This window comes from Hylaeus volcanicus, chromosome 1 (assembly GCF_026283585.1).
Source record: "Hylaeus volcanicus isolate JK05 chromosome 1, UHH_iyHylVolc1.0_haploid, whole genome shotgun sequence".
In the NCBI taxonomy this organism is placed as follows: Eukaryota; Metazoa; Arthropoda; class Insecta; order Hymenoptera; family Colletidae; genus Hylaeus; species Hylaeus volcanicus.
In genome coordinates this window covers 25,322,641-25,334,794 of record NC_071976.1, presented here as the reverse complement: position 1 = coordinate 25,334,794, position 12,154 = coordinate 25,322,641, and the positions used below count along the sequence as shown (strand labels likewise).

Sequence of the window (12,154 nt, the reverse complement as noted above, 5' to 3'; positions counted from 1 at the left end):
CACCCACCACACCTACTGATTTCTGCTCGCGAGCGCGTCAAAACTTCCTCCTTCTTTGGCGTTTCTTTCGGTTAACCCTTCATCCTTTTGACGTTCCGTAATTAATTAATACCAAGCTCGCGGCAGAGGGGATGCCGGCGAGCTTTTCATAACGGAACAACATTTTGAAGAGATTTTTGCGCGAAGACTTCGACTTTGATCGCTGTTAGACGAGTGTCGCCCGGGAAAGACGCGACTTCCTCTGATTCCTGCAAGAAGAGGTTCTTGCGGCAGATAACTGTGCTAGCACGTGACGTAAGGAGGACCGTAAAGAGACGTATAGAGGCGAAGGAGTCAAAGGGCAGCGTTTCGTTATTTTTGTGCGACCGAAAACGTTTTCATTTATAAAAGGACTTTTATTAGCGCGCGTTTGTACTCGAGACGGAAAATTTGCATTCTCTTCATTTTTCTGTTCCGATCTTTGAGACAAAATATTAATAATAAAGCAATCATTTCACTTCCAAGGTATCCGATGCCTTCTGGTGGATCTTCTCTTACTTCTTTCGTTCTAAATTCTTTCCTTTCTCCTTTTCTTGCTTTTATTCGTTTCATCTGTTTTGCTTATTCCAGAATAATTCTTGAGCCTTGAATTACTGTTCCCTTATTGGGTTTCTTATTTTTGTTCGATAAGAAGGGGACTATTATTAGCATTTCGTTTCTACGTTAACTCGGATCTTTACTTATTGATATAATTCAATAGTAATCATAACTCTTGAAGGTCTTCTAAACTTCTACTTCTATACCAACAGCGCTGAAGTGATCTTCGCACACGAGCTGGTTTTAATTAAAGACTTTATTTAACGATGAAAAATTCGCAGAAGAGAGTTATCTCTTAGTAGAATTCATTTTATATTATTCAACGAACTTGGAAGAGTTTCGTTGAACTTATATTGAAGATATAAGAAGATATTCCCTGCAATTTGGCCACTTTTAAATATATTCTACTAAAAAAAATTCATATGTTAAGTTTAATACTTGTACTGTGAAACTATACACTTCTTTGGATTAAAATAGATATTTAAAGATTGAAAAGAAATTCTCGAATGTTGCCCGTATAAAGGTATTTTCATGATCATCCGTGGTTTAGTCTAGACTCTACGAACTACTTGTAGTAAAGATACCGATTTCCATGGACCTCTCCATTTACTACTCGATTTCGGAAACGTTCCAGACCGGCGCGTACCCTACAGCATACCGTCAGATTGGAAGACGCTGTGGTTCAGCAATCTGGACGAGCTGCAAAGAGTGAACGATGCGAACGACAACAACACCGTCTCCAACGTCACGGTGCAACTGGGGGGCACCGCCTTTTTGCATTGCAGAGTTCGCAATTTAGCGGAAAGAACGGTGTCCGACACCGAGGTAAGAACGTCGTCGTCGTCGTCGTCGTCGTCGTCGTATTCGGCGTGACAAGGGAACTGCGATAAATCGCTTGGCCGCGTATCGAGCGGTGCAAGAACGCTGATTAACGATTGCGCACCTGTTTCAGATATCTTGGATACGACGACGTGATTTCCACGTCCTGACCAGCTCTATGTTCACGTACACGAACGACGAGCGGTTTCAAGTGTTGCACGCCGAGGGCTCGGACGATTGGACTCTTCAAATCAAATACGTTCAAGAAAGAGACAACGGGACCTACGAATGCCAGGTAACTATGCCGAAGAAATTAATTAGTCCAGCCGAGAGGGCTGGGTCAGGTTCAACCCGCGATACTGCGTATCTCTGATGGACTTTGATCTTGAGTCTATCTTAAAGCTTTTTCTTGGATCGGTTTAACGATAATATTTCTTATATTTTTTGATTAATAATTTGTTTTAAATGTAGTTTAAAGCTTGCGATAGAGATATAACGACAGAGTTCATTTTTGGAGTATAGACAAACAACGAAGACGTTTTGAACAAATTCTTTATGATCTTCTGTGGAACATCCATAAAACAATTAATTAAGAAGTCAAAGTGTAATTTTTATTATATATTAGATTCTCAACATTTTAGAGAAGACGATAGAGGAAACTAGTTTTTCTTTTTTAACTCTCAATTATTATACCGATATTGAATACATATTAACAATTTAAAGAATAATATAACGCTCTTCACAAGTGTATGCAAGCAATTGTTTAACATTTTTATCCTCACTTTGGACCTCTTTAATGACAATTTATATCAAAATTGAGGATATTGTGCGGATCTCCCTTATTTGGTTCAATAATTGTTAACGTGGGAGATTTGTGAACCAAAACATTGAAATATTTTCTGCCTAATAGAATGTTTTAAATACTTTTTTCTTTGTTTACTAAGCAACTTCCAATATTGCTTTCTTTGTACGTTTTATAGGTCTCGAGGAGTACAGGGATAGTATCACACTTTGTCAATCTAAACATAGTAATACCAGAAGCATTTATATTAGGGAGCGGCGAACATCACGTCGACGTAGGATCCATTATAAACCTCGTGTGCGTAATAGAAAAGGTAAGGACTTGCTTTATTCATAGACCATTCATGGAATTGGATTAGACTCGTGAACAATCCAGGAATAAATCATTAAGCGATTTAGAATGCCCGAATGTTCACTAACCACGTTTTAACCAAGTATAAATAACATATTTGAAAAGCATACGCAATGTCTTTCTGCAAAGGAATATGTTTTGCTCTAATATCATTTCTACAATTCTATCTTTCACTAACTACTTCATGGTTAATGGTCAAGTATGATGTAATAATCTGACTAAAATACACATCCATATATTAGTGTAAAGGGACGTGATAATTAATTTAAATATAAACCATACATGGGTATCGCGAGAATAATTTTTATAAATATATATATTTAAAAAAATAGAGATTAGATGAATAGAGGTGATAACAAAATAAATTGTGTGAAACCTTTCATTACATAACGGATTTTATTATCTCTCCAACTTATCTAATCTCTATTCCTAAAAATATGTATTCATACAAAAATTCTAACAAAATCCTACATCTCCAAATTAGCAAACTTATATCTCCAATCTCTAACCCTAATAATTATAATAATTACTTATCCAAAAATAGGTAAAACCTAAAGCCTTGCGTTCCTCGTCAAAATAACCCATCTTATATCATTCAAACGAAGAATAATCTCAGATAAATGTCAAACAATTGTCTAACGCCCGCCGCCTCTTTGTTCTCGTTCGCGATCCATAATTCGAATGGAATTTCGCGCCATATTCGCCAGAGTCGTATTTAACCTAAATAATAAATCATCCCGCGTATTTACGCGAGCCCCATTGATACATAATAATCGTGTCGCAAATAAAGCCACGTCGCACCGAGACCCATCCGCTTAACGAAGGTACATAGAAACGCACAGCTTGCAGTTCGTGCGAACATTCAATGTACCTTCGCGAACGTACAGCGGAAAAACCTCTAGCGAAATAGGCGCAGCTTAGTCACGAATACAAGAGTGGAAGTGCATTAAAGCGGCATTGCTGCCGCTGCAAACTCGACACTATCGGGAAACGAAAATAAAGTGTGGCGTTTTTTTCTCCTGGCGTGCTGCGCCTCCTGTATCTACGTGTACACGTATAATCCCAGACAAAAGAAACACGTCCTAAACGTCTAATGCATGGAAGGGCGAAAGGGCCAAACAGATAGCGCGCGGTATCTTTAATTTTCACTCACCCAGTAACGAGGAGGGGGAGTATATCAGTTTTAGCTCGTCAAACACCTTTCTACGCTAGAAAACACTTTGCAGTGCGAATTTTCTGATTTCGGTACATTTTTGTCGAGCCTCACTCGAGATAGGACTGCAAGAGATTAACATTTTGCCAACTGGTGGTGATCGAATCGTGGTGATTCGACCGTAAATAGTTCTCTGACAACGGCTCTGTTTTGGTTAATGTTGAAAGATGCAACGATATCTACCAAACATAAGCAGACTCTAAGGCCGATCGCACACGGACGCAACCGATCAGGTTCGAACCACTCTGAAACTACAGTTGTACACTGTAGTTGCATTCGACCGTGGATCTAGGTAAAACAAAGATAGTGGAATAGGTAAAACAAAGAGCGCAAACGGTTTGCAACACTAATTTCAAATCGGTTGCGCCGTATGCGATCGGCTTAATGCTTTAGCACACCGAGATCGGTCTGGTGTATCGCGGAACACGGAGGATGATTCGATTGTTTTCTACCCTTGATCGATCTGAGCGATTGCGTTGTCTGATTATATCAATATTCTGTATTCTATATTTCACGTATTAAATAAACATTTATTTACTAATGAAGCTCAACAGTTAAAACTTTCATTTGCAAATACTCGTGCTCGTAATTGAATCTAATACCATTTTAGCAAAGTATTGATTACCATAAGAGCCGATACATAAGAACGCCCAGAAATACCGCGAGCACAAAAGGGTTACGAACTCTTGCACGCTAAATTGATAGTATTACGAACAATATGGCTTCCGAAAGGCACGTTATAAGAAGATAGGATATTCATAAGCACTATACATATATATATATACTTCATATATATCGTTTTAAGTCGAACCATGTTTGTACAAGCAGGTATAATAATTCTCAAACCGTCGACAAACTATGCCTGGCAATATGTTCGAACGATTTTTCGAAATTAAGAGAGAAGAGTGAAATTCAGAAGAAACAGCTGACTTCGACGTTCCATTTCACTTCATCCACTTCTAGCAAGTCACACTCGTATGCGGCAGAGAAATGCGTTCGATTTAGACACCAGACAAGTTGAAAATGGTTCACATACGAGACAATAACTTTCCTCGTTTTACACTGTCGAACGCTTTCTAGAGACTATCACGCCAAAAAATGCCTGCCGAATGTATCAAGGGAAGAATGATGCCTCAGTGGCGCCGTATCGACACCCATCGATCGTCCAGCAAATTATCCTGGATAGACTTAATTACGCTAGGTGGCGTCGAGATTTTATCGATTGACGTATCGATTCTCGATGCAGTCGTTCCAAGCCCTTTGCAATTACGTTCGAACTATTGCCAGCAACTGATCTATAACTTTTGGAAGCTAATCAGTTTCGAGAGACCATTCTTTTTCCTCATACATTTAATAAGAAGCAAATTGTAGTCACAGTAATTCATTATACAGGGTGTCCCAAAAGTCGGGGAGGAACCGGAAATGGGGGGTAGCTGAGACGATTCTGAACAACAATTTCCTTTGCAAAAATGTCGGATGGGGCTTCGTTAAGGAGATATTAAGAGAAAACCCCGACCAATCAGAGCGCGCGTAGACCGTTGGAGCAGCCGTGGTAGCGAAGGCTACGCGTTGGCGGCCGCGCTTGTACGCGAACAAGTGACTCGACGTGCATCGAAGGACATTGACGCTGCCGCCTAGCGCGTAGCCTTTGCTACCACGGCCGCTCCATCGGTCTACGCGCGCTCTGATTGGTCGGGGTTTTCTCTTAATATCTCCTTAACGAAGCCCCATCCGACATTTTTGCAAAGGAAATTGTTGTTCAGAATCGTCTCAGCTACCCCCCATTTCCGGCTCCTCCCCGACTTTTGGGACACCCTATATATTTCATAACTGTTCATTTCATAGATGATCTTTCGAAAACTTGGCGTTTGTTCCAAAATGCTGATGAATTCTATCGAAACATGTATTGTATATAACGTCATCTGTCAACGTCAAAGATATTATAATCTATATCACCACATATTCATTCAAATTAATATTGACATTTTCCTACTCTGGCATATTATACTTTACTGTACACATTAAACTAAGAGTAACGAAATATGTAAGGATGAGGACGACTATTGTGACTTGTTCTGTTGTTACGTCGCTGTAACAATTAAATTTTATTTGTTAAATTTGATTTGTTCTCTTGCATTTAATATTTATTTCTATATCGTTTCAGAGTCCAACGCCACCGCAATATGTTTTCTGGTATCATAATAACCGAATGATAAGTTTTGACACCACGCGGGGCAACGTAATGGTACAAACCGATTCCAGTTCGACTCAAAGTCGGCTGATAATTCAGCAAGCGGTGGAATCGGATACGGGGAACTATACGTGTAGCGCCTCGAACACCAAACCGGCGTCCATCTTTGTTTTTGTCACAGAAGGTAGATAAAATAAATAACCGTTTTTCATATCATATATCACAACAAATGTACAAAGTATCGATAGCAGTTTTTTACTCTGAATTTTTTCAAGGAAGTTTTCGTGGAAGTTTTTGGATTCATTTGTGGCTACGATAGAAATTAGTTGACTATCCATATGTACAATTTTTTAAAGAGTTATAAAACGATATTATTTTTTATCTATAGTTCTCGTACTAAAGTTTTATCCTGATTACATCGTAGGTATAGAAAGAACCCTATTTTAATACAATCGCTAATCATACGTACGTTAACTGTTTCAGGTGACAAAATGGCAGCCATACAGCGCCGTAAAACATCGGCTGCGGAGAAAAATTTCTGTGAATTGCTAGTACTAATTGTCACCATTGCGATAGACGCCATTTTAACGCGATAAGCGTTTCTCTTCGATATGTCCATAATTATTATTATACCGTTACTTCCGTTTGTGATAGATAGGCTACTATTCTGCGATTTTATCCCTCTATTCACTCTCCTTCTTTCCCTTCGAGCTGAACATCGTACAACGCGATTCTCGTTTTCTTACGTTCGTTCCTCCTTATATTTTCTCTTAGCCCGTCAAATTTCTTCCACGTTATCGTCGTAAATCCTCGTTTAAAGTACCATTCGATTAGCTGTTCGCAATCATCGTCACATCCTCCCGTACTTCTCGCCATTAACGTCTTTCTTTTCATTTTGTTTCCGTGGTTTCGTCGCCGAGGTTGCCGCCGGCTGATTTATTTCAAAATACCGAGATTTTCATGGTAGATTGTGGGTGTTCCAAGTCCACGTCTTGCGTGTAACTAAAACTGGTAGAAATACTCGCGGATAATTGCAACTTCTCTCTCTCTCTCTCTCTCTCTCTCTCTCTCTCTCTCTCTCTCTCTTTTTCTCTTTCCTTTTCACTTCCTCTCCAAACGTTTCTAGGCAGATACGTCAATTTTCTTCAACACAGTACACATTGAAACGGTCTCGAACAATAAAAATAATCTCACCACGGAGATCGTTTCGGAATCGTAAAAATGCTTGTCGTTTTTCCGTTTCACAAGGTAAACGTAATTCCCTGTAATCGCTATACGTGACCAGGTTACGTAAAATGCGTATCAGATTCGTATAATAATAGAGGCACTAGGTTACACAGCTAATCCCCAAGAGCTAAATAAAACACGATAGACCCGAGATATTTTATTGCAAACATGGATAACGCGCGCGTTCTTTACACGTTCTCCACTTTTACTATGTTTCTTCGCAAATAGACGAACAAGTAAAATCTCCGTGATCGGAACAGTTCATGGAATCGCTCGTTCTTGAGTCGCGGGACTTTTTTGCGACTTAATCGAAGAGCTTTCTAAACATTTAGTCTGCATTTTCTTTTTTTTCTAACGAGGGTCGTATGTTACGTAGCTTCCCATAGTGTTCCTTATACAAATCTATGTTTGCAACGTTAGGAATGTTTTTGTATGCAGAAGAAATCGTACAAAAGTATGCAATTATTTCCAATTTGTCTTAAATCCAATATTTGATCAATTCTATAAACTACAAACCGTTCGAATCATCAAGTATATTGAATGCATATTTTTTGTCTATAATTTTATTAATACCATTTATAAAGAAAAGTATCGCGAAATATTTTGATCATTTGAGCGCTTGATAATTAAGTGCGACGACTCAATAGATACACCCCTTAACAATAGCATACTTCCCGTTAGGAATATATATTTCAAATAGTTACCAAGAAATGGCGATCTTTTCAAGTTTGTATTTATTGGATTTAGGACATTTTAGAAGAAACCTGTTCGATTACTTTCTCTTTGAGCTTCGTCGAATACTTTCCGAAAACCGGCGGCAAATCGTTTTCTCGGTAAAAATTTAATAACAAGCAATGCTTTCCCGTAGCATCTGCGCGACATCAGTTTGATTTCACGTTTTCCGTAACACGATTTATCCTCTTTAATACTTACAACGAGTTTTCGATCAGTTTAACGGCTATCAGGATGGGCAACAATTCCACGTCGTGGCAGTTTTCCACAAGTTTTGCGGCCGCTTTCGTTCGATCGCCGGAGACATGGCACAAACACGAGCGTGCGTGAACGAAACTTTGAAATTGATAGTGTTACCAGGTATCGCTTCGAATTTGCGAGTACCCCGCATCCCCTTTAATAACCCTCGGCCCCTTCTACTTCGGTTCTCGCACCGTTCCCATAATTAATCACCCACTTAGAACGTTTCAATTTCATTTTATCAACAATCACGCAGTCTCCCATCGTTACATTCGAAACATGCAAAGCGTGACTGCTGGATCGATATTAATCCTCTATTGCATAATGTTAGCTGATTACGAACCCGATAAAACGACTCGTAAAGTTCGCCGGGGGAAAATTTACGGGATTTCCACGCGATAATTTCGCAAGGCACCTGGCCGATCTGCTGGTTCCCTCTTTACTTTGGTTAATTAATTAATTCGCGTACTTGCGAATAATTGCGAAATAACGTCGATTTGGATTCGTTTGGATACGAAATAAAATTCGTGCGATAGAGGGTTAAGCGCAACGATTAGCTAAAGGTGCCGATGACACTGTTCGCTACTCAAAATTAATATGTAGATACGAAGATGGAACCATTAGGACGACGATTCGATGCACGTCTGCGTCGAGATTCAACAAAATTGTAAAACCGCGACGTGTACGATTACGAAACAAGATCATTGTAATTTCCAGCAAGATTTCGCAAACATATCTGAATCAAAAAGAACAATTCGTCGGATAATCGAAGGAGGACTCCGATTCTTCGTTTCGACGGTAGCCGAGGGTGAAAAGGAATGCGAACGAAACACTTCGTTTTACATGGTTTTAACGTTTTGCTAACTTTTAACCACGCGTTAGGGTTCGTTATGTATTCGTCGACATTTCGTCTGCATCAGGATTGGAATTATTTTTCAGGAACTCGCGCGTAAAGAGAGAACAACACCGAACAACATTACATATCGTGGTTGCGTTAATGATGCCACTGCTCTGGAAATATAATAATTGAAAGAAGAAGATAAACATAAAAGAAAAAAAAATAAATAACGACAAAGTAACGTGTGATTTTTTAGGAGGCTCAATTAAGCAGCACGGTGTGCGTTTCCGTATCGACGATACACGGTGGAGAACAACAAAATGCAGACGAAAAGTTTTAAAAAAAAGGGATCAAATACTGGATACTGTATTTATTAATTCACGTTCGATAGAATCCAGGATGATGGCGAAAACAAATTAACGTGTCGGGTTTACGTAACAGGAACGACACGCGCGCACGGCGGCCGAAACGTTTTTTCCAAAATGATAAAAATATTCTCGTCGACTGCGACGACGAAACGAGATTTTACAAAAAAAAAAAATAAAAAACTCTTCGAAATAAGTCTGCGTATTAGTTAGAAGTTCTGAATGCATGTACGATGATGGACTTCCCTCACGTTCCGTGAGTCCATTGCGTGTACGAATTTCACGTGAATAGAATCGTACGCGTATCGCGTGGTACCGCTATCGATTAAATAGAAGAAGTGTATGATGAACGGTACGACGAAAAAAAAAAAAAGAAAATAAGAAGGATAATAAAAGAAACCACGACACTTAGACTTATTTCGATCGATTCATTCACTCGCTTCCCTCACTCTCTACGTCGTAAGTCGTCGATCGTTTGCGTAAAAAGAAAAGAACGTTAGAAAAGAAAAAAAAAACAGAAAAAAAGAAGAAGACAAAGTACTTCCGCGAGAATCTCTCATCTTGTTTTCCGTCTGCGTAAAACGACCGCCCTTTTCCCCCCTTCCTCGAAAGCCCAATTTTTGTCACGCAATATCGAAGTATTCCATAAAATAGACCTAAAAGAAGAAATGGTAGTCAATCGTCATTTAATAATTCCGATCTCAATTTACGAAAGTAGGGTAAACTCGAACGAGTGGAACGATATTGTTACGCGTTTTGAGAGAGACGATCGAATCGTAGGAAAGAACCCCAGGCGAATGGACGCATTCACCGATATCAACGAATGAGTTATAGGAACGTCACTGTGTTTTGGTTCGTCTAAGTAACGATCGGTAATTGCGTAAACTGTGGGTGGACCGATTGTTTCAAGTTCGTTGGGCGATAGGAGCAATCACCTTGGCTGTAATTTCTTGGCGATGGTCGAGATTAGGAGATGGAGATGTTTCTTGGTGTTTCCTGTTTAGTATACTCTAGGTTTTATTTTAGAGGCATATTTAGAGGCATACACCTAGGACAAGTGAAAGTCAATTTGATATTTACCATTTCTTTTTAGACGAGGTAAAAGCTATGTCGACTTTACAGAAAATGATTCAATAAACAAATAATATTGACGATGCAATAGGTAATAAGAGATTATATCGTTGATTTACTTTTCAGGAATCAAATTTATTTACCCAAAGAGAATCGCATTAAAATAGAACCAAAATTGTTCATATTCAATAAAGGACACCTGAAAAGATATTTCTCTCTTCTTACAACACGATCGTTATTAAGAAACTGCAATCGAGAAAGATTGCCGTCATTATCCGACGAAGTTGAACAAATAATTAGCCCGCTGTTTGAATAATTGCTCATCACTGATATATAATTTGATTTTCCTCGGAGGATGAACGAGCATAGAAACGCAAGAGAAAAAGAGAGGAAGAGAAACGCGTCAACGGCTTGAATAAAATTGATCTCTTTCCGGTCTAAGCAAGGAAAATTCGCTAGAGACGTAAGATCAGTAGGATAATAGGTAATAAAAATCTTTATTACTCGAAACGAAAATTCGATAAGCGCGACGCGTTTTTACACGTTCCGCGTGCGTAATCTCCGCATCGATAGTATCTACCATAGAAAATCTTTGTGTATTTACGCATCGTATGTATCATCTCCGACGTAAATTTAAGTTACGTTTACTGTTGTAAGATTTATACACGTCGTCGGTCTCTCATGTCGGTGAAATCCCGTTTTTTCATTATAGTACCTAGGTACACGGAGAGAGCAAACAATTTTTCGTACGTTGCTTAACGTTTTTCGCCCGCCTTTTTACGAACCTTTGTGTCTTACTTCGAACATTATTCGCATCCGTTGAAACCGAATTTTAATAAAAATCCACAATTGAAATATCGACACGTTTTAGTGTTTCTGTTACGCATCCGTGAAAATTCTCACCACAGAAACAGAATCGAGAAGGAAGGAAGAAGGAAACAAGGCAGGTCGTGAACAACGATACCGATACCTTGTTAAAAGTCTCAGCGACGATACTAAACGACGCGTGGATGGTTGCGCGTGTATAATACAAGTATAAAGCACGGAGTAAAGGCTGAATCTAGAAGAAAGAACACTCTTTCGTACTATACAGGGTGTCCCAAAAGTCGGGGAGGAGCCGGAAATGGGGGGTAGCTGAGACGATTCTGAACAACAATTTCCTTTGCAAAAATGTCGGTTGGGGCTTCGTTAAGGAGATATTAAGAGAAAACCCCGACCAATCAGAGCGCGCGTAGTCCGTTCGAGCGGCCGCGGTAGCGAAGGCTACGCGTTAGGCGGCAGGGTCAATGTCCTACGATGCACGACGAGTCACTTGTTCGCGTACAAGCGCGGCCGCCAGCGCGTAGCCTTCGCTACCGCGGCCGCTCCAACGGTCTACGCGCGCTCTGATTGGTCGGGGTTTTCGGTTAATATCTCCTTAACGAAGCCCCATCCGACATTTTTGCAAAGGAAATTGTTGTTCAGAATCGTCTCAGCTACCCCCCGTTTCCGGCTCCTCCCCGACTTTTGGGACACCCTGTATAAAAAGATTCTTTCATTTTTTTTTGTAATATTTATTATTTACAAGATACAGTCAAGGCTGGATAAGTGCAAGAAAATCGAGACCCAAACATTGCAGTTATCCAGTCGAGGTTTCTATTCTGTTTTTACATTTGGCTCGAGTCGGGCGTCGAACGTAGAAAGAGGACAGAGAGTGAAAGAGAAAGAAGTCCGAGGAAAAAAAGGGGTC

At 39.7% G+C, this 12,154-nt stretch overlaps 1 protein-coding gene across 1 annotated transcript in view; it reads left to right on the top strand.

The window, feature by feature from the left end:
• The window catches only part of LOC128872783 (zwei Ig domain protein zig-8), a 130,175-nt gene extending 118,895 nt beyond the window's left edge, over window positions 1-11,280 (top strand). The window contains exons 3-7 of the mRNA XM_054115813.1: window positions 1,211-1,401; window positions 1,529-1,690; window positions 2,376-2,510; window positions 5,926-6,136; window positions 6,436-11,280. Coding sequence (XP_053971788.1) covers window positions 1,211-1,401; window positions 1,529-1,690; window positions 2,376-2,510; window positions 5,926-6,136; window positions 6,436-6,548 — 812 coding nt within the window. The 3' untranslated portion in view covers window positions 6,549-11,280. The remainder of the gene's footprint in view (window positions 1-1,210; window positions 1,402-1,528; window positions 1,691-2,375; window positions 2,511-5,925; window positions 6,137-6,435) is intronic.
• The last annotated feature ends 874 nt before the right edge of the window (window positions 11,281-12,154 follow it).